The sequence below is a fragment of the Meleagris gallopavo genome, chromosome 26, assembly GCF_000146605.3.
Source record: "Meleagris gallopavo isolate NT-WF06-2002-E0010 breed Aviagen turkey brand Nicholas breeding stock chromosome 26, Turkey_5.1, whole genome shotgun sequence".
Lineage (NCBI taxonomy): Eukaryota > Metazoa > Chordata > Aves > Galliformes > Phasianidae > Meleagris > Meleagris gallopavo.
The window spans coordinates 5,858,385-5,880,859 of record NC_015036.2 but is presented as its reverse complement, the minus strand read 5'-3'; the positions used below and the strand labels follow the sequence as shown (position 1 = coordinate 5,880,859).

At 44.4% G+C, this 22,475-nt stretch overlaps 1 protein-coding gene across 1 annotated transcript in view; it reads left to right on the top strand.

The window, feature by feature from the left end:
• Nucleotides 1-22,475, top strand: part of NCAM1 (neural cell adhesion molecule 1) — a 93,096-nt gene that overhangs the window by 64,408 nt on the left and 6,213 nt on the right. The window contains exons 16-24 of the mRNA XM_031556850.1: nt 112-243; nt 1,340-1,354; nt 1,969-2,001; nt 3,036-3,077; nt 5,641-5,643; nt 11,383-11,507; nt 12,202-12,382; nt 21,673-21,880; nt 22,070-22,186. Of these exons, the coding sequence (XP_031412710.1) occupies nt 112-243; nt 1,340-1,354; nt 1,969-2,001; nt 3,036-3,077; nt 5,641-5,643; nt 11,383-11,507; nt 12,202-12,382; nt 21,673-21,880; nt 22,070-22,186 (856 nt within the window). The remainder of the gene's footprint in view (nt 1-111; nt 244-1,339; nt 1,355-1,968; nt 2,002-3,035; nt 3,078-5,640; nt 5,644-11,382; nt 11,508-12,201; nt 12,383-21,672; nt 21,881-22,069; nt 22,187-22,475) is intronic.

Here is a 22,475-nt window from a genome sequence, read left to right as displayed (position 1 = left end):
TATGTGTCTTTGTACATGGTCTAGATGTGTCAGGAGTGCAGTAGGAACGCGGCATTGATGACTTGACTCGGAGCTTGAGTGTCTCTTTGCTTTTTCTCGTTTCTGCAACAGCAAATGTGGAGGGCACAATCACTATCAGTGGCCTGAAACCTGAGACAACCTATTCGGTGAGACTGTCTGCAGTCAATGGCAAGGGTGTGGGTGAGATTAGTCTGCCATCCGACTTCAAGACACAGCCAGTTCGTAAGTAAAACTGAGACCTCCCTCTGCTTCTCTGGTTTCTCTCTCCTTGCATCTTTCCAAGGACTCTGTCATGCATGGACAATGCCTTCTTCTCCTGCAGACCTTGCTGCACCCTTTGTTTTTGTTGTGTTTTTTGATTGTAGTGAATTTCCTCGCTAACTAAAGATCTTATTTAAAGGTGAGAGGCAGGGAAGTTATTCACACTGGTCTGTGCCCTGAGTTACAAGTATAAGCTGTGTTCTGTCAAATAGAAGGGACTATGCAATGGAGAGTTGTAATAAGAACAAGCAGCAATTTGAGAAGGGCATGGTAATAAAGAAAATGAGGTTCCTTGCAAATCAGAAATCAGTAAGTTCAACAATGAGCTATGTGAGGAAAAGAAAGAGGGCGATTTCTTTTTTCTGCACATTACTTGTTAAGGATGTCCACACAGTGCATGAAATGATTTCCATAGACTCTTGTCTGCCTTACTTGGCCCTTACTTGGGCATCCTCTGATGGCAGGATGCTCTGCTGTGCCATAATACTTTTCTTCCTGTTTCAGCCCTTCATGGTTCTCGTGGTTCTTCTTCCCCATTCCCTTTGTGTTTAGACCTAGAGCATGTTTTTCTTCCCTCAATCACACCTGTACTTGTGAACCCAGTTCATAGCTTTTCTGAAAACACTGTGCAGGATTGTCTCCTGAGCTCAGAGCCAGCAGGATTCCTATCCCATACATATATGCATGCTTGGAACCCCTGAGATCTGTGCATGGTCTTGAATTTGTCTCCCAACTTCTCCGTCACCAGAACTGAGCAGTGTGTGGCAGTACACTTTCCTTGCTGCTTAGAAATCCAGGCCCTGTGCAGGAAGCCACAGTACACACCAGCCCTCATGCTTGAAATCCAGTTCTGTTGTAATAACTCCTATTGCCTCCCCCACTCCCTAGGGTTGAATTTGGGACATCTGGTTGTATTCTGAATTTCCAGCTCCGTATTCATTGTCTACTCTTCTCATCTCTTCCACATTTTTTTTTTTTTTTGTTTTGTGTGTGTGTGTGTGTGTGTTTATCTCTGTCTCTTATTTTTGTCTCTGTTCCATCCGTGGAAATACTGCAGGTATCCCTCACTCACGTAAGTGCCTCTCTGCATTTGTTTTGTTTTTTTTTCTGTTCCTAGAGTGTTCCTTTAACACACATAGCACTAGCTGTTAATCTAGTGCCTTTTTCCTCCCAGGTTCATTAGAAATGAAATAACTGGTACTGCCTGTTTCCTAACAAAACTGACACTAGAATAGTCATCCTACTCTGGGTAACACTGGTCTTTTATAGAACAGATCTGTGGGTTAACATCTGTCTTTCTTGTACAGCATGTGATTCAAATAGTTAACTTAGAGTGCTTGTCTAATTATTAATTAGTGGTTATGTAGGCTGTACTTCTTTCCACGCGCAGGGCTGGCCAGCATCTCCACTGCCCTTATGTGGCATCGGTTCGATGGGAGTGCTGGTGAATGACAGTGTGCTCAGTGATCCTACATTATGAGGAAATTGCTTTAGAACAAGGATTCAGAGTCCAAAATGCAGGTTTAACAAAGTGCCAAGTCCTGAGTTAGGAGGCAGTGCTTCCGTTGCTCGTGCTTTGTGTCCAGAGAGGCTTGATCTGATAGTCTTATTGTTTTGCACTGTAGTTGCCCTCCTTTGGGCAGCATTTAACAGGACTCCCTTCCTCACCTTCCTTTCTTTCTTTAGCAAGTGCTGCTGCCCCCACCTGTTTAGCAGAGAGTGAGTATGGTGGGAGAGGTTGTCTGTTGGATTTGCTCTGCATGCATCTCCTCACTGAGTGTGGTGCAATCTGCCTAACATCCCTGGGTGCTTTCCTTCTTTTCTATGCTGATGTTTTTCCCTGATTAAGAACTGAGTCTCCTGGTAGAGGAACTGCAGATGAGCGCAAATTTGATTTCTAGGAGAGGGAAATATCACAGACGACTCCCAGGTGTGCTGCCCTGGTGCAGAGTGCAAGCCTGCCTGTGTGAAAGCTCTTGTCGTTGGCCTTTGATTTTAAGATTCCTAATCAGCTTGTGTTCCACTTCATGGGATGTGTTTGGCTTTTGTGGTGTGAGGTTGAATTTCTTGAAATCCTCACAGCACAGAAAACAAAATGGACTGTTTCTTATCTAAACAGGGGGGAAATGATCAGCAGCAGATGGTGCTTCTGTAGAGCAATAGAGAAATCATCACAACTCAGGTTTCTCATGCTGCATTCACCCCAGGGCTTTTGGAATTAGTGACATTCTTCTTTGTGCTTATTTCCTAGTAATCCTCATATTTGGTGCTTATACAGTCTGTCTTCTGCTCTTGGAAGGGAGCTGCTTAGCAGCACTTCTAAGGGGCTTTTCATTCTGTTACCTCCTCAAAAAATGCCGTATTTCTTCTTGAGCATCCTAGTGCTTAGCAGTCTGGCAACTGAACCAGGTTACTATTTGGGCCCAAATTAGTCAGAAACACTGTAGCTGTCTCTGAAGTTAGATTCAGAGCTTCAGAATTCCTCAGGACAAAAAAGCCTCAGTGGAGACCCTTGGAGCCTGGCATGCTGCAGGACCCAACGAAGGCTGGCTCCTTTTCCCCTGGCAGGGCAGCACAGTTCTGCAGTCTCTCCAGGTAATCCATATCTGCCATAGGGATTCAGTGTCATTCTCATTCTCTCTTTGTTAGGCTTTCTCTTTCCTTCCTATCACCCCTGCTCCCTGCCTCTGATAACTTATTTTCATGCTGTGCTTCACCTTTACATGTCTTATCTATCCTTCATGTTTCCATAGCAACTCAGCCTCTCCCTGCATCCGAAAGCACAGAGCCACCAAGTGAGTAGATGGGAAGTGCTCCCCTTTGGTCCAGAGTGCTCTTTGTTATGCTGTAGCCCTTCTGTCAAGGGAATTAAGGCATGAGGCTTTGTTGGTTTGATGTCTGTTAACCAAGAACCAGGCATTAATCTGTTACGTGAGCATGTAACTGTTAAATGCAGCATGGTTCCACTCTGACTCTTCTCCTTACTGTTGTCCTGCCAAGCATGAGGTAAAAAATTGACAAGTGGGATTTAGAAGAAATGAGGGGAAAAGAAAGGTGCTCATTTCCAAAAGGAATGTTTTCCATTTGTGATTTTGAGAGGTAAAGCTGCCTTCACAAAAGGGACACGGAATAGAGATAATCTGCTTGATATCCTGCCTTGGTCTGTTCCCTGTGAATTTGGAGACAGGTGTTAATATTGTCGCTCTCAGTGCTGCATGCTGAAAGAAGATGCACATGATGAGTATCTACAGGAGAGAGGACTGCAGGAAGAGCAAGCATTGCTCCTATCTGGCCCGCATGAGAGTGTCTGAGACTTCACAAGAAGTCAGCATCTCAGCTGGGAGTGGGATTTGAATTCCCTCCATCCTTGCTCTGGGCCTTCTTGGTGAGATTCATTCTGGTACTGAATCAGGTTTGGTTACTTCAGTGCTGGATCTGAGCACTCTGTGAGAATAAAACTTGAATTATGTAGTGAATTTGGAGGCAGAAGAGCAATTGTGAAAAATCGGATTTAGGCTAGCTGTACAGAGTTCAGTGGTAGAACTTCCTGACACAGAGGAGACATAGAAATGGTGTAATTTTAGTCACCACCCACAGAAATAGGGATTTCTCCTATAAGGGTAAAGCTGCATGCCGTAGGGAAATCAAGCAATTACTTGCCATGTAGTCCTGGAACACAAAAAAAGCAGTTCAGAAAGACACAGGTTAACGTGGTGCATGTGTGTGTTCTCAACTGATCATTTCTACAGACTCCAGTTTTCTCTTTTGATTTGCAATAATAAAATGTATGTCTGTGAAGATGGCCTTAAAGTGAATGAGCCATTTGTTCACGTGTCGTGGGTTTGAAATGGCCCACGGCCTCTAAATGGGAAATAATAAAAGCATGAAGTGTGTGATTATTTTTGTGTTTGGGGAGAAGGGAGAGTTAGTTTAGAGCTGCTGAAGGAAGCTTTAAAATAGATCAAAATGATGTGTATGATTGGCACACTGCATGGTCTTAGACATAACATGACTTGTGCTTCCAGCTGCTGGTGATCACAATGAAGACTCTTCCATTTCCGTGGTTTCAATAAGGCAAACTTTAACTCCTGACACATCTGAGGTGACAGCAGTTCTGTGCTGCTGAAGAGAACTTTTAATTCTAATTGGACTTTGGGGCTGGGTGGAGAAGGAGAGGCGAGCGAGTAGCAAGGCTGCAATAGTCTTTGGGATGTTTTAGGAGGCAGATGCTCCTTTTTGGCTGTTCATCTATGGGGCCAGGAGGTAGCATTAACTGTGAGGGAAAATACTGTGTTGCTGTTTTGTAGGACGTTGTTTAGGAGGAGTGGATCCTTTTACCCAGTAGCCTCTTTCTTCTGAGGCAAAGGAACACTCACGAAGAAGGCAAGCTAGAAAGCAGATAGCAAATTAGGAAGGGAAGCAGTGCATGGAGTTAGCAGTGTCCTCCATTCCACCAACTGTTTTTTTTTTCTTATTTTTCTATTTTATTCCTGTCATGCAGTCTTTGGGGTTTCTCATCTCAGTGAGCAGTCGCTGCCATCCTCACACTGTCTTAGTCAACTTCCAGTGCACCACGTTTTGTTCCTCACTGGCAGAGAAAATCCTTGCACCTGAGCTCATCAGTGGAAATCACTGCACATAACTCATCACTATTCCTGTATATGTTGGATGGAGCTTGTGTGCCTCGGGTGGTAATTGTCAGTCTGACCAAATCCTGCTTGCAACTCTTTGGGCAAAAGCTCTGTCCTTGGAATGCAATGCGTTGTAGGTTTTCCTTTTTCAGTTACTGTCGTTAATAAATAGGAAGACCTTTCTTTTCTGCAGAGGGGAGAACACATCAATGTGAGATGCCAAGTTTTGTCTCCACTGAACTGCGTGGGCTGTGATTTTGACCATTTCACCTCTGATGCCTGGACTGCTTCTGAATAACAATGTGTTCCCTTTTTCTTCCCGACAGTCTTGTGGATTCCTTCAACTGTCCAAGTTCTGGGGCACAGTCCTTCTCTTGAATAACTTTTGTTCCTTCCCTGACTTGGTATTAATGAGCAGTGACACAGCTGTGCCTAACGTTCCCAGGGTCATAACCCAGCGCTTTAATATTCCTGTGTTTCCAGGCAATTTTACTGTTTCCCCACTGTTTCTGATATTACTGGCTAATTCAGTTTCTATTTTATTTAGTCTGTAATTCTGTTGTTGATTTTTTTCCCTTGCCCATTGTTTACATCAGTTTTTAATTTTTTTTGTATTTTCCATGTGACCTCCTCCACTTTCCTTTCAACCAATCATGTCCGTGCCTATCATGTGCCTTTGTCATGTGGCTTGCATGGTGCTGATGATGTCGTCCTCGCTGGTGAACAGAAGGTAAAACACTTTGTTCTGATTGGTTGCCTAGATCTGGGGGGAGGATGCCCTGTGGTCAGTGACCAGGGTCCTCCAAATTCCACGGCTCCAAAATCGTTCTGCAGCTTTTTGGAGAAGTTGCTCACCGCTGTCTGCATGTGAAGAACTAAACTTCAGTCGTCTGCACTGAGCTTGAAGAAATTTCATAGAACAGAATTACTGAGGTTGGAAAAGACCTCTAAGATCACCCAGTCCAACCACCCACCTGCCACCAGTACTGCCCACATCCCTCAGTGCCACATCGCCATGGTTCTGGAGCGCCTCCAGGAACGGTGACCCCACCCCCCCTCTGAGCAGCCTGTCCACTGCCCCATCACTGCTGCACGACTTTTTCCTCATACCCAACCCAAACCTCTCCTGGCACAACTTGAGGCCATCTGAGAGAGGAAAAAAAAAGTCAGAACCCACACGGGTCAGTCATTTGCTTCTTTCCCTGTCAGAATTACAGTCAGCATCCAAGTAATGCTTGAAAACTGTCTGCCATTAGCACCAATGACTAAAACCCTTTTGCATCTTATGGGAGCAGAGTGCCAACTACACACTATTGGGGTAATTGTGAGCTAAAGTGTTCAGATGATGCAAATCACCTTATTTCTTGTTGAGCAACTCCCTTCTATATATGTCTGTGTACATACATTTATGCTGTCCAGGTTCAGTAGCTTATCCAAAGGATGAGACGTTCCTTATCTCTGAAATCAGTTATTGGTAAGCATGTCACGTTATGAGTTAAGAAATAAATAATATCAAGCACAAAACTTAACCACAGCTAGTGCAAGAGATACACTTTTTTATAAGTTGTATGGACACATATAGGCACACCCAGAGTAGGTGACAGGAACTACACGTAGCATAAATACATGAGAGGCACTATTGCACTGTTCTTGCCAGAGCAGTTCACCCCTCCCACACGATGTCTTAGAGCCAGGCAAAGGAATTGATCCAGGTCTGAACTCCTTTAAGAGGAGCAGTTACAGTGGCTGGGGATGTCCGTGACACCAAGAAGCAAATGATTGACCCTTGCAGCTCAAGGAGATGGAATTAGTCTCTAAAACACAGTAGGAAAAATATTTTCTGTAACACTGTGTTTTTGAAAACTTCACCCAATACTCTGTGCACAGTCTGAAGAGAGGAGGGGAAGCCCTGCTGCTGCCCCCATTAATAAATCACTTTGAAATCCAGAGAACAAATGGATTTTGAGTTTTTTTCCCTCAATCAATGAGTTTTGAAGTGCCTAATTCGTGGACCACCACCAGGCCAGTGTTTGAGCAGGGATTTGCCAGGAAAACAAAACTAACACCAGTAACCTTCCTGCCTGACTGCATGCACCGAAGCAGCCCCTCTTCCAGATTTTCTTCCCTCTTTAGGCAAAATCCTGGAGGGCTGAAGACGTGGTTGTCTCGTTTTTGCATGTTATGTTTTTTGTTCCTTATTTCTTACTGTTGATACTCATTTCTCGTGTACATTCTGAAGACTTCTACCTACTCTTTCTCACCCTGCTGCATTTATCCTGGAGACTTCGATAGCTGTGATGTGTTTGTTAGCTTCAAGTTGTGACACTGTAGATCACAATCTAATCCCATTTACACGGCGGTCAGAAATGCACAGATCAGCTTTTTTGTTTGCGTATTGCAGAAATAACTGCAGACAGTTTGCAGCTGTATTCTCTGAGCACAGCAGGGATGCAGGATTGTCCTTTGCTGCCAGCTGGACAAGGATTTAAGCTCCTAGTCTCCAGTGCTGCAGTTGTCTGGTAACCAAATTGACCTGCTTTTTGGTAGCTGGGAGGAAAGACCATGTTTGGTGAGAGAAGAGAAGTGGTGAGAGGCTCCAGTGTAAATGGGAGACCCCCCCCAGGCATGTAGCACACCTTTATAAGCACTTTTGTTTTTCATCCCCTTTTCCTGTAGGGAGGATGCATGTCCTGTGAGCATGAGTTCTTTCTCTAACCCTCAGCTGACAGCCTTTTCTCTTCAGCTACTGACACTGACTCACTGTAGAGATGCTGACTCTGCTGGACTAAACTCCTCCCACTAAACTTCTTCCTCCTCTGTTTGAAACTACACACTAACCCATTTTTAATTTTTCAGCCCTGTATCTGGATTATATCTTCCTGACTGAGGTCAATTAAATCCTGTGTACTTAAGGAGAATATTCGTCACCAGGTTTCACACCGCTGCAGCTGTGTGTTTCAGCAGTTAGGAATGTCCATGTTCTCCTTTTAGAAGGGAATTTTCTTGAAGCAGAAGCACACTTAAGCCATGGGGAAAAGAAGGAATCAGGAGCTACAAACCATGCAGCTCACAATGAAGAAATTTCAGCAGTGAAAGCAATTAATGCTTGGAATGGCTGCATGTAAAGTGCAGCAGTACCTCAAAGTTTCAAAATCTTTGTATCAGAAATGAGCATCTTTATAAAGGATGTTCATTCCCAGTGTAGTCTTGGTACTCAATCACTGGAAAAAAATTCTAGTCTTGTTAGATAAGAGGACGATTATTTAAGTACAGTATTCCCTTATCACTTCAACATCTGTTTACCTATTAATAATTTTCTCTCTGAGATAAAGTTGGGAAAGAGTACGAAGGAGATGTAGATCTTACACTGTCTTGTTATCAGCGAAGTCATTTATCAAGTCTGTCAAAGTAAGGCAAAAGCCAAGTACTGCTGCTCATGAATGTTTCAGCACATGCAGCTCAATGCCTAGCAGAATGATGGCCTGTGAGTGCTGCTGGGATTTGGTTCCTTGCATGAGGAAAACGTTGAGCAGGACATTTGTTCCTGCTTTCATTTAGCTGTTGGGTGTTATTCCAGTAACAGCTTCTTCAATTCAGAATTCAAAATCAATAACCTTGACAGTGATCTTTTCTTTCAGGACTGAGGGAAGGAAGATGACTTTGGGGTTAATCTGGTATTTCTGTAATCTGGTATTTTCAGTATGCCTGACTGAGGTGCCTCCGTTCATCCAGAACTCACCTGTTCACATTTGATTTCCAGTCTGTAATGTGTTCCCTGCTTTCATCATTCATAATTCCAGGAGAAGCATGGTTTGGGAAGAGATTCTCAAATATGCAGCCTCAGTAAGCTCACAGGAAAGACAAATCCCCAACTTTGTACAGTAGATGGCAGATGTGGTCACTGCTTACTGATGAAAAAGGAGCGTTCCATCCTTATGGCTTTAAGAAAAGTAACTACTCTGTGAAACACCAATGTGTGTCTCTTACATCCAAGAACTGTGCATCCATGGATTGTAAATGCCTTCTTGGAGCAGCTGGTACTGGAGCATGTGTCAGCCTGTAAGGAGATGGAATTAATCTGAAATTACTGCTTCAGTCTAGCTTTTGCATTTTTCTTACTGATGTTTATAAAAAAAAAAACAAAAAACAAACCCAACTCTACTTGATTTCTTTCTTTAGAGGATTTCTTCAAGTTACTTCTGAGGATCAGCTTTAAAAGATATTGGAAGATTAACCTTTTTCTGGCCAGTTCAATGCTGCACGTGCTTTCCATCAGCAGCTGAATGCATATCCAGGCAGAATAGATTTAGAACTGGGGATGTTTGTTGGGCTGAAAGAAGGCCCTCTGCATTCCCATAGCCTGTGTTACTGGCCAGTGTTGATCTCAGTGCAAGTACTGCCTTACTGTGTCCTTTTAGTCTAACAGCAGAGCTGGGTTTGAGAAGCCTTATTCCAGGCAATGGGCTGAGCTCTAATGTCACAGTGTGATTTTGGTGGCCTGGTTGTGGTCAGGCTCTGAAGCTGCAAGTGACACAGTTTCTGAGTGTGGGTGTTGTTCTCTTTGGGATCTATCTAGAATTGATCCATCCCTTAACTGTATGTTTCACTGCACTCCAGGGTGTCTGTCAGCATGTGCTTAAGAGAGACATTGTCCAAGTCACAAGTGCTCTGCAAGTGAAGACAGAGGTGCTTTGTCAGAGCCATAAGTCGCCTTGAGTTAGGATGGTAAAGCGTCTGCTTGTCATTCACAGGCCTGTACAGAGGTTTGTGTTCTCTGTATTTGAATTTCCTGTGGCCAGCTGTAAAACACACTCAGATAAACAAATGGAAATGCTTTTAAAGTGCCTGAAGTCTGATTGGCAAAATAGAGGTGCAGGAGGTTTGTTGAGTTGGGTTTTTTTTTGCTTTTTAACATTCAGCCACCTTAATTGATGTATAAAATACTGTAAGCATTATGAGCCTGCAAAGAGAACAACCAACAGAGTGCAATTAATCTTAGGAGTTGATTGGAAGTGCCAACTGCAGGTGATTTGAAAGCTTTAATTTACAAATAATTGCAGTGTTGGTTTTGCTCAAATTACCTGTAAAGAAATGAAGCAGATTATTCTTCAGATAATAACAGCTGAAATGGTCAAAAGTTCCTAAAGAGCTTTTAAGCCCAGAGCTCATGGCTGAAGCAGTGGGACTGCATCGCAGAGCACAGTCAGGAGGTGCTGCAAAACAACCTGGCAAGCTTCAACAAGATTTACGATTGCATTTGAGTTCTTGGGATATTTTAGTGCTGGAGAAATAATATCTCCAAGTCCAGTCTCAAGTTGGATCGATGTAGGGAACCCATTCCTTCATCTTGCATGGAATGGAGCAAAGCAAGCATCGAGGAGCTGATAAAGTTTAGCAGGATCTGAGCTTCTGGAGTCCGTGTCATTTATTAAAAGAGAGCCCAGCACTCTTCTCGTCTCAGTTCTTTTGCTAATTTGATGCATAGGTTGTAGTGGTTGTTTGATGGGTTTCCTTTTCCACAGAAGCAAATAAATAGGTGGACATGTCTGTTGCACAGTGAGTTCCCAGGCTAAGAAGAAGAAAATGTGTCTGTTGAATAGTCAGCTGCATTATTTCTGAAAAGGAGATGCTGTAAACATATAATGAAAACATGGGTTTGATTTCTGTTAGGAGAGGTGACAGAAGTTGCAATGTGAGGGGGGAACCATCCTGCAGGCTGTGTGTGAAGGTTATGGGGCAGCTGGTGAGGAAAGGGCAGTTGGAGGCATGGTATGAAAAGGATATGGATGTAAATCAGTGTGCCCTGAGGAGGAGAATGAAACTGCGATTTCCTGCTGATGTCAGGGGTGCAAATTTGGAAAGGATGGCTTTTTCTTTTAAAGGTGGTTATTACAGAATGATGAAATGGGTCACATTCTTTCCAGCCTGTATTTATTGCCATTAGGTAAACCAGTGAAAACAAGTGTTGTTGCCCTTCTATCGTTTTCTCACACCCATTCAAGTGACCACAGCAGTCAGTCTGTGGTCCAGGGACTATATAAAACCTAAACAGCATGCAAAGTACAAACACAGGTCAGTGTGACAAGGATGTCAGTTCTCAGTAATGCTTCTTACATCCATGTTGTAGAGGAGAATCCTGCCTGTTTGCTGTATGCTCTAACTCAGCATTTTCCAGATGACTCAGACAGGCGTTTTTGAACAGAAACAGTGAAGAACTGGGTTTTGCTCCAGGGTGTTCTCATGGAATGATGGTGTCTTTTTCACTTAACTTCTGACTCCATTCAGCATATGCAACGATGATAAATTACATCAGTGAAAGCAAACTACCAAATGCAAGCAGAACTTGGGTCTTGCAGGTGTGTCTGAGTAAGGCCAGTACAATGTAGCAAAGTATTTTTTCTGGTTTTGAGTACGTTTTTTCCTAACAGTTTATTTTTTACAATTAAGCATAAATCCACCATTGTTTCAGGGGAACCCAGTGCACCCAAACTGGAAGGGCAGATGGGAGAAGACGGAAACTCCATCAAAGTGAATGTTATCAAGCAGGATGACGGTGGCTCCCCAATCAGGCATTACCTGATCAAATACAAAGCTGTAAGTATGACCGATGCCTAAGCCTTATCTGTCTGTAGCCTGTTCAGTACTCGTGCATTACTATGCAAGCAGATACCTTAGCAGACTGAAGCTGAGATCTTGTGGGAGCCCCCATCCCTGCAGCCACTCAAGGCCAGGTGGGATGGGGCCCTGGCAGCCTGAGCTGGTGGGGGGCAGCTCTGCCCATGGCAGAGGGGTTGGAACTGGGTGGTCTATAGGGTCCCCTCCAACCCGAGCAGTTCTGTGGTCTTGCAGATAGATCTGAACAGAATATCAAAGAGGATAATGTAATATCAAAACTGTAAATTCCAGCAGAGATTAAACAGCTTGTAAGCCTACCCCACTCTGCCTTTGTCTCAAGGTCCCTTGGAAGTAGGTTTTTCAAAGTAGTATAGGCAGAATGAACATCTGCATTTCCTGAAACTGGAATAGGAATCATCAAGTTGCTGGTTGCATACCCTGTTGAAAGTATTTCTTAAACACTGCCGAGAACGGTCCTGATAAGCTAGGACAGATGCAAGGTCAGAGGTAGGTCTGTCTTGCAGAAGATCCAACTTCACACTCTAAGGGTTGTAAGAATGCTCTTAATGTAGAACCCTTCCTGCGTTTTCCCTTTGTTAGTTAGCTTTTACCCTGCTCTCAGAGCTAAACACTAACGTTGTGCTGTTTGTTTTGCCACATCATTGTCCTGCAGAAACATTCCTCAGAATGGAAACCAGAGATCAGACTGCCTTCTGGCAGTGACCATGTCATGCTCAAGTCTCTGGATTGGAATGCAGAGTATGAGGTTTATGTGATAGCTGAAAACCAGCAAGGGAAGTCCAAACCCGCTCACTATGCTTTCCGGACATCTGCTCAGCCTACTGTCATCCCAGGTATGGCAATCATAAGCTTTACCATTTTTCTGCTTCCAATTAATGCAACAGTGCTGCATCCTTTAATGTGCCTGAGTAACCCTGACAACTTGCTTGCTTAAAGCCATTATCATAATTGGTTACCCATCTAAAGCTTGATTTTTGCCACGTACATACCTGCAGTGTAGCCCACATTATGGTATGTACAGCATTAGCAGTACACTGGTAGGAATGCAACATGGCAGAGCTGTCTGACTGCTCGCAGGGAATGGTGGCTTTAGCATCAGGGTAACAGCATTGCCAGATGTGAAAAGCAGTGGACAGAAAAGGATTTCTGAAAGCAGAAAGTAAGAGTCAAAGCTTAAACTAAAGCAAAGGAGACCACTTACATCTCTGGTGCAATGCTTTTCACAACTCAGATTTCCCTTCCAAACCTGCTTTGTGCTTGCTTTCTGCCCATTTGTCCATCCAGTTCAGCCTCTGGAGGAAAAAGACACAAGGAGTTTGCTAGCAGTCATAAAGGAAGAGAGGGAAAATCTTTCTCCAAAGAGTTTTTATTAAGTAAAATGGAGATTAAATACAAATGTAATTGTAAAGTAGCATTGTTTTCATGTCTGGCAGGGAGTTAGAGAATGGTAACCAAAGTGCATCAGAATGCTGTTGGAGACTTGTTTCAGACAGACTTTTCTCCTCAAAAAGTGAGGTAAAAACATAAATGTTATGAGAAACTGGCAGGCCCTATGAGCTGAGGTGCCAGCAATCCTACACTTTGCTGGCAGGCATTAGAAAGACAGACAGTGTTTATTGCTATGCAGGTGTCGTCTTGAGCCATTTAATAACAAACCCCAAAGCTGAGGGTTGGAATTGCTGGACCAGCTGTAAATTAAAGCTCAGACTGGCTGGAGGCAGATGGGCACACTGCAGGTCAGCTCCTCACTGCACAGCCTGACTTAAGCAGCTCCGTGCCCAGACGGTGCTGACAGCCCAGGCTGCAGGGAGTGATTAGGTTGTATTCTGTCCTCTAGGTTCTTAGGTCAGTCTTGTGTTTTTGCTCAGAATTATCTGTTTTCATCAGTCTTCCCTTTGCATTGAGAATTTAATCCTTAATCTGCCATACCTCTGTCCTGTCTGAAGCAAACAACTGAGAGCTGGTGCAGTTTGTGTGCTGAACCTCCACTCAGTCAAGCCAGATAGCACTGTTGAGCGTCCAGATGAGTGCCCTGGATGGCTGGGGCTTGAAATGTGTACAGCAGCAAGCATGACGATGGGGAGGGGGAGAGATATGGGGCAAAAGAAAGATTGGGAAGTGTGTTTGAACAAGGCTGCAGTTTGCGTTGGAACGACACTCCGTAACTCATTAAGCAACTTACCCTCTGATTCTCATTTTCAGCAGCACTACTACTACTTACTACTCTCATATATTTGAAGGACAACTGTGACTAATGAGGCAGAGGAAGGTGGGGATAATTTGGCAAAGAGTGCCTTAACTACAGGCTAGAGCAGTAGAACACAGAGTGGAAGCAGCAGACAGAGTGTTCCTTTACTGTTGTGCATCTCCTCGGGGAAAAGTTCCAAGAACTGATATGCAGTTTTTTTCTTCCACGCTGCAGTGCTGCCTCTCTGTGCTGGTGCTCTCTCTCAGCCTTTGTTGCACACTTGTAGGGTACCAAGAGGTACCTGGGACAACTGGGATGTCTTGCATAGGGTATTAGCAATCTTTAAGAACTCTGTTTCCTTTGGAATACACGGTTCATGCTGTAGTCCATGGCAAAGGGAAGAGCAATAATCTCAGATTCCACTGAGCCCTTTAAATGCAACAGAAACATGAGAAAAGACTCCCTAAAAGAACAGAATTTTTTAAAATGTCCACTTTGTTTCCATGGGTGCAGTTTCCTCTCAGGATTTACTCCTCACTTGATCTGATGCGAAGCATGGGAGAGGTCAGGATCTCAACTTGCTCCTTCCAGTGTTGCACTTGGAAATGTGGAAGCACTTTGAAAAATGGTTGTTTTCACTCTGCAAGCTTGCTCAGGATTAACAGAGCAAATGAATGCAGATGTTTCTTGGGAAGAACATGTCTTGGTTCAGGAACAAGTAGAGCATGGTGCAAGGAAGTGGCTGCTGCTGCCTGTGCTGCGTTGGTGACTTGTTTCTCTAGCTTGTTTCCTTTTGTTCAGACCTTTGGCTTTTATTAGGCCCTTCGAGGTTCTTCCAGATGCTTTGGTTCCCTGAGCTTTCTCCAAACTAGCATGTTCAACAAAGTACTTCCAGAGGGCAGCCTAGATTTCTCTGGCATGCAGTCACAGGGCTCTGTTGACATGAAGGCTGCTACACCAGATTGCAGTGGCGAAGAGGCTCCGTGCATTTCTTTGCTTTGTCACCTCTGTAGAGTGTCCTGGAAGGGTGAGAGAATTAACAAAAATCTGATCGCATCAGTTCACAGGCAGTTGGAAGGTTGAATGGAAAGACCAGCCGTGCTCCCAGGCCTCCCATCTGCAGAGGTTTTACTCACCCAGGTCTGTTATGTGAAGCCCCGTACAGACGGGGCAGACAGGCGGATCATTTGCTGTGGAAAAGCCGTTGTTCTTTTTCTTTCTCTCTGGAAAAGGCGGTGTTGTCCCTTCAAATATCAGACAGGCTTCTTCTTGTGTTGATTGCTGAGCCTTCTGTTCCATCATTTTGAATCCCATTTGCTTGCTAACCTCGTAACCTCTGCCTTGAACTCTGCTCTGCGGCTTTGACTTTGCTGAGCTTCTGGACCTGGCCCTTTTGTCGCTGTGAATGTGCTAGTGCTTTTTTCTAACCTTTAGCCATTTTAGTTTACTTAATTAAATAAACCTTTGATTCTTAAGTTTTCTGTATTTATGACCTAATTTTTTTTATCTATTTTTTCTCTGTCTCTCTTTTTTCTTTCTTTCTTTCTCGTTCTTTCTTCCCTCCCCTTTTCCCCTTATTCCTTTCCTATGTCTGTCGTCATACATGTCACCTTGGATCTCACGGGACACATCCACGCTTGCCACATGCACCAAATTTGCTTTTTAAACAACCATATTTTCCCCTCCTGGGAACCATTGTCTGGCACCTGCAGCGACCTTGGGAAGTCCATCAACGTCGTCCTCCTTTGTTTCATTGCTTCTTTCTGCAGTGACTCTGCTTTTGCTCTGTTAGAAACTTAAAATAAAGCAATATTTGCTTGAAGAGGCCTGGGTCCTGCCGAGGTGTTGAAAGCAGATAACTTTGTTTCAGAGGATCCCGTCAGTTCGGGGGCGGGGGGGAGAAAAAAATTGTGTCATTTGAAAGAGTTAATATTTTGTAACAAGGAAAAAAAGTTTAAACCGAGTGTTTTATCTTTAACAACTTTTGTTACTTGTAATGAATTTGCCCTTTTTAATGAATGTAAAGGAAGAATTTTTTGCTTGCTCGCTTTTTTCATCGTAGGAGAGTACAGTATTGAAAGCCTTTTAAAAAAGTCCGCCATGCACACATGCACATAAAAAGCCCCAAACGGATCTTTATTGATTTGCTGATACATCTGGTGCATCTTGAGCAGAGTTTCTGAAGCCCTACCCGCAAATGTCAGCCAGGAGAGTGAAAACAGGGAAGCAAAATTGCCAGAGAGAATCCTGAGCGCCTGTATTCCTCTGTGAGCTTTTGCAAGTGGGTTCAATATACGGCCATTAGGTTGTCCTGGTGTGGTGGTGTGAATACAAACATCTGTGGGAGTTGCACTGAAGACATTTCTTTCCTTCTCCTTTCACTGGTTGATCCCTTGGGACTTCATTGGCCCCTGTGTGCAGTCAGATATCCCATGACCCATAGTGGATCTGAGGCATCGTCCTGCCCAAGAATAGACAGATTTGCAATGGATGTTTGTCTAACGTTGCTTGGTTCTCTACTACTATACTGTCAACTTCATAGAGAGATCTCTTTTCTTGCCATTTTAACAGAGAAAATTAGCTTGAATCAAATGACCTGATGATCTAAATGGTTATTACTACTGATCTTTAATCATATTTGTGGTAACTGTGCATGTGACACTGTTAGACAGGATTAATCCTTGGTGTAAATATAATGCAGCTTTGTTACTGAGCTCTGTGTATTGCGTTTCGTTGAACAAATTGCAGGTGATTTTCTTTTTTTTTCCCCTTTTTTTTTTCCACCTCAAAAAGAAAAGAAAACAAAACCCTATGCACCTCATGAATTGTCTTTTGTGATGGGAAATCCATTTGGTTCTCTAGCTCTTCTAAAAATGGGTGTCCGTCTCTTCTCTTTCTCTGTAAGTGGGCCTGGAGTGGAAAAGAATGGAATTGTCGGTGCAGTTATTGAGCTATCTGTACAGAATGTCTCAAAAACTATCCGTTGTGCAGAATGAGCTTCATCTTTCTACCCAGATGCTAACAGGGACAAAGAACAAGCCCTGCCATCATCAGTCTTGTTTATCTGTGCATTTGATGCTCTGCACATAAGACTCTGCTGTGTTTATTCAGACCTTGTTTGTGATAATTTGTGAACTTCTTTTCTGTCTAAATTATAAATGAGAACTTTTTACGAGCATTGCATTCCAACCATGCGGATATTTTTTTAACCAAACAAAACAGACAAAGCCATGCTCTCACCTCCAGTGTTCTGGAACAGCAGATTTGTTTGGCTTCCTGCATTTACACTTTACTATAATGGAAGTAATCGTAATCCTAAAAAGCTGAGTTTATTAAACTCATCCATAGATCTACTATCAGCTTGTATTCACCTTATCTGTAGGCACAGGTTGAGGCATAGGTGAGGTTGAGCACCCAGCTCTGGAGTATTAAAACCAACCTGCTGAAGTTATTACTGGTCATAACTGGTGGATGAAGAGAGAGCAGCCCCTCTGGGAGCCATTCTTCCTCCACGGTACTGGGAATGCATTACCTTCCCACGGGCTGCTACCTGCAGAGAGCAAAGGCCGGGTCACTTACATGGTGAAAGCTGTATTAAATGGTCCAGTTAACATGGAATATATACAAAAAGAGGTCCTGTCCCTGTGTTTGAAAAAATAAGGAGCATAAGTGATATTTTCACTGCCTGTTTACTTGGGTTTGTAACATGTTAGATACACACATTAGATCCTTGTTCTCTGACAGTCAGTGGTGGACAAGATCTCAGGCCTTATTCCTGAAGTCAGTAACATTTTAAAAAGCCTGCAAAAAAGCTAGCACTCTTTTTCTGTACTCAGAGGTGAGACAGATGCAGAGCTGGAACCTGAAGGGGCTCAAATATTCAGATTTTCAGCACACACAACTTCACAAGTACATGTTCTGTGGAATGTCATACCTCCAGGAAGGCTGGGATCTGGGTCCTCTAGAAGAGATGATTCCACGTGCAATGAACTGCAGAGCTGTGCAGGATCTCCCCTGGCCCCTAGGATGCCAGCAGCTCTATTCTTAGTTTGTCGTTTAGTTTCTACATTCTTGGGGAGATATCTGATGATACCATTCCTTTGGCTGCATGTCAGATGGGAGAGACCTTGTTTGGTAGGAGGGAATGGCCACAGGTTGTGCCAAGGGAGGTTCAGGTTGGATATTAGGAACAACTCTTCCAGAAGAGTGGTCATTGGCACAGCTGCCCAGGGGGGTTGTGGGGTCACCATCCCTGGAGGTGTTTGAGAGCCATGGAGACACAATGGGCAACGTTGATGGTAGGTGAGCAGTCAGACTGGATGACCTTAGGGGTCTTTTCCACCCTTAATGATTCTTTGATAATTTTCTCATAAAAAAAAAATCAGTTGCAATTGCTCACACCTAATTTCTTTTAGATAAAAACAAATTTTTGAAGCTTTCCTGATTCTTGCAGCTAGCGGAGTGCAGTGAGCAGACAGGTGGCACGGGGGTGTACACTGCAGTAGTGCAGAGGAAGGACATGCTGTGGCAGGGGTCAGACTGCAGATCAGATTGTTTTATTCCTGAAGGCAGGATCTTCATATGACTTCCCCTGTGCTTGCAGTTCTTCCTTTTGTATGCTCATTACCCTCATGTTCATCCTTGCAAAGGGAGACAGTCGTAGGGAAATACAGAACTTGGTGCTGGGAGCCAACTGCTGGAGGAGCCAACATGTTGGTGACAGTCTGAAGAGTTCAGTTGTGTTTCTGGAAAGTATCTCTTGCCTTCTTGGTGTGAAAGGAGTGTTTTCAACAGACCGCTGGGCTTTTCTGCTTCATGATATTTAAGGTTAAAGCAAACATGAGCTGTTGGACCTAATTCCATGTGGAAACAGATACTATTGTCACATGGAATAGATGATTACTTGCATTCTGCATTTCTCCCCTGTAAGTTGTGCAAGGTGTTTGACAATGCTAATATAAGCTGTGCAGGTGCTTGCCAATGGCTGTCAGAGAGCTAACACTGCTTCCAAACATTGGCCATAGGTACACACAAACACAGGAGAACCTGCTGCTGTTATTTGAAGTGGAATGGCACGTGTTGTTTGGAACGCCACCCATCTGTTCCTTCTAGTCCTTGTTTTCTGTTACTAATCCTAAGTAGAGAAAGGTGAATGTTCAGACAGTCCTTTTCTGCAGCAGCACTAAATAACCTCTATATCATCCCTCCTTAGAAAGTAAAGCAAATATGTTCAGTCAGATGGGTGGAGGAAGATGTGACGTTTTGCTTTCGTGTGGGGATTTCTTACAATTTCATACCTTATTTCTGGCCTGAAGTCATCCACCTCCTATTTGCAGCTTTTGGAATTTATGGTATCTTTGCTAAATAAAGTGCCTTTATTGTATGTACTGTTCTGCTGCATGTAGGTATTTATAGGGCTGCATTGACCTAATCCATCCCTGCACATTTATTTGGTTGTGTTATATTGACTGCATTTCCCAAGTCAGTTTTTTTTTGTTGTTTCAATTCTTCAAACTGGGTTGTGGTGTTTCCCTGTGTAGCCTTCTTCCTCAGCACTGTTTTTGAGCAGCAGCTCTGCGTGGTGCTTTCCCACGGGGCCCTCCAGCAGCTGCCAAGGAGCTCATTCCCAGGGATATGCTGTAAATGAGAGAAGTTTAACGCAGCCTTAGTTTTTCCTCCAGGAGCTGCTGTGATCAGGACTCTGTTAACTATTGCATCATCCATGCAAGAATCCTGAATACATTAGGAGTCAGAAAATATACATCCTCCTCCCTCCCTGCATACACTGGAGGCTGATGAATTCATTTAATTACACAGCTTGATGCGAGGTGCTGGCAGGGGCTGTGGCACAGTCATTCTGCCAAGCACTCGCTGGACTTGTGATCCAAGCGTCAGAGTTGGGCACCTCAGAGTGACTTTCAGATAAAGTAAAATGCAGGAAAAAAAACAAAACTCTTTTCTGTTGGAGTGCCAAGTCCCTCAGTACCTTGTCTCAAAATGAAACGTTTACCTCCCTCATGCTAAGGATGTTCTGTCTCCTGTTTTTAAGTAATAAAAGAATGGCAGAGACCAGGAGGCTTCCCAGAGCTCTGGAATTAATCTTTTCACATGCTACAGTCAGCATGGATCAGCCTCAAGGGCCAAGGGCTGCTTTACAGGGCTTCCCAGCAAAGAGATTCCAAGTGTTTGGGGGCTGTGACATCCGATGGTAAAAAAATGGTAGTAGAAATTGCATCTTAGTGAAAGAGCAATGCAAGGCTCCTAATGACAACAAGAAATATGCTCATCCTTCTCAGCTGTCTCAGTAAACTTGAGTGACAAGCTCTACCAAATGCACAGCCCTTGCTGAGCATGCAGGCTGAGAAGCAGAGCATGGGATGGCTGAGATCTGCTGGTCTGAGCGGTGCGGGACCTCTGATGGATGCTGAACTCTGTCTGAGCTCAGCGGATTGCTCTCCCTGCAGAGCAGCAGCTTGGGAAGAACTATTCTGAATCAAACGAGGGGAACCAAAAGTGGGTTGTGTTTAGGGCATGGGAGCAGGAGGCTGAGAAGCCACAGCTGATAGCTTTGAAGAAGAGTTTCCTTTGCCAGGGATCAGTTCTTGCTCGAATTACACAGACTTAGTACTGTCAGCCCAGTACACTCCAGCCCCCATCAGCCTTCCTGCAAATAACATGGAAAGTTTTAGCTGATAGCAGAGGAATTACTGAGCAGCTCGGCCCAAGCAGTCCTGTGGACGTCCTTTCTCTAGTACGGGTCAGTGAGGATGTTGGCCTACACAGGCAGTGTTAGTGCTGCTTGGTTTGCAGAGCGCCTGCCCTGACGGCGCCTCACGTCCGGTCTCGGGCGCACTCACCCCCTCACACTGCCCGGCTGCACTGCCTTGGCTGTCGTAAATTTGGAGGCCGGTCTTACTTGTGCAAGTACCTTTGTATTCGTGTTTTGAAATCAACAAAGATTGTAAGTTTCAGAGAGCAGCATGAATTTGGGCCAAATTCTGTGCTGCAGTGCATGTGAACATACATTTCTGCCTGTGGATTTTACTGCTTATTGCCTGGCTGCTGCCTTAAAATCACTCTGGGTTTCATTAGTACAACTCCTGCTGCCATGTACACCGTGTTTTGAAAGACACCATGGAAGAAGTTAGCAGATCTTCCCAGCCTTTGCTGGTTGGAGGAAGGTTGGAGGATCTTGGCAAGTCTGGTTCCTCCAGCAATTTCATTTGCTTCCTGGAGCGAGTCCCGGCTTTGCTGCATGCCTCACTCACATCCCCAGATCCTGGGAGACGCTGATCTGTCCCTGCCAAAGGCCACTCTTCATTTCTTTCATGCTGCTGAAAGTTGATGGCAAAGCTCATGAGTCCCTGTTCTGAAAAGGGCTTGCTTGGGAGCAGCTTTGTGACACCCCTGTAAGAGCAAAGCTTGTCGGCTTCTCGAAGTGGGCTCATTTGCACCGTACAAGGGGCTAATCAACATTCAGGCCTCTCTGGTGTTTCCCAGCATTCAGTGTCCCACCAGAGAACGTTGTGCTACAGAGCTTCACTTCCAGCCATGATGCTTGTCCTTGTTCTAGGCTGGCAGCATCAGAGTCACTGTGTGCCCATTGGGGCGGTGGTGAAAGAGGACAGGAACCATTCAGAGTTCCAGCTGGGTATACATTACAGTGGAAAAGTTTTCCATGGTCTGCTTTTCCTGTCCTTAGGCCAATAGAGACCGGAAAGGCCCTGTGAGGTCCCAGCAAACCTGCCTTTTCAGGTAGATTGTCCTGCACGTCTATACGACAGAGTACTGATTATTACACATGGCTGCCGGAGAAAAAGTGCATGTTTTGTGAGTTTCCCATGCTTGCAACCTATAGCCAAGTCTGAGCCATAGGTATCCCCAGCTCACCTTCTAACTGCAATGCTTTCTTTTCTTCTCTTTTGGTCTCTAAAGCCAGCACTAGCCCTACGTCAGGCCTGGGGACTGCTGCCATCGTAGGCATTCTCATTGTTATCTTTGTGCTGCTCCTGGTGGCTGTGGATGTCACCTGCTACTTCCTGAACAAATGTGGCCTGCTGATGTGCATTGCTGTCAACTTATGTGGCAAGTCTGGACCAGGAGCCAAGGGCAAAGACATGGAGGAGGGCAAAGCTGCCTTCTCGTGAGTACCATCATCACTTCTTCTACTCATTCTTTTGGGAGTGACAAAAAGGAATCTGCTGTCCAGGGCAGCTTATTTCTCACAGTCGCCATCAGTATTTGAAGCGTGTCTTTGCAGGAGGATACCTACTGTGAACTCTAAGCAATCTCTATGTAATCTCTGTGATTCTAATTAATTCCCTTGTTACAGGAAAGATGAGTCCAAGGAGCCTATTGTGGAGGTGCGGACTGAAGAGGAGCGGACCCCCAACCACGATGGGGGAAAACACACAGAGCCTAACGAGACCACACCACTGACAGAACCAGAGTATGTTGCTATTCATCAGTCTTAGCACAGAGTCAGTACAGAACCCTCATTTGCTTTAATTGCTGATCACTCATGCACATGCCACAGGGCAGGAAGAGAGGAAGAAAGCTAAAATCTTTGCATTTGGTTTCTGATATAGCAACGAGAAAATGCTTCCTCTCTTCCCTGCCCGATTCCCACCTGCTTTGATGGCATTTGCAGTGGAGCCCACTGGTAAAATGGCTCTGCTGGAAGTCTCTTTAAGGTGAGAAGAGAAAGGAGGCTATATCCACAAGCACACTGAAATGCA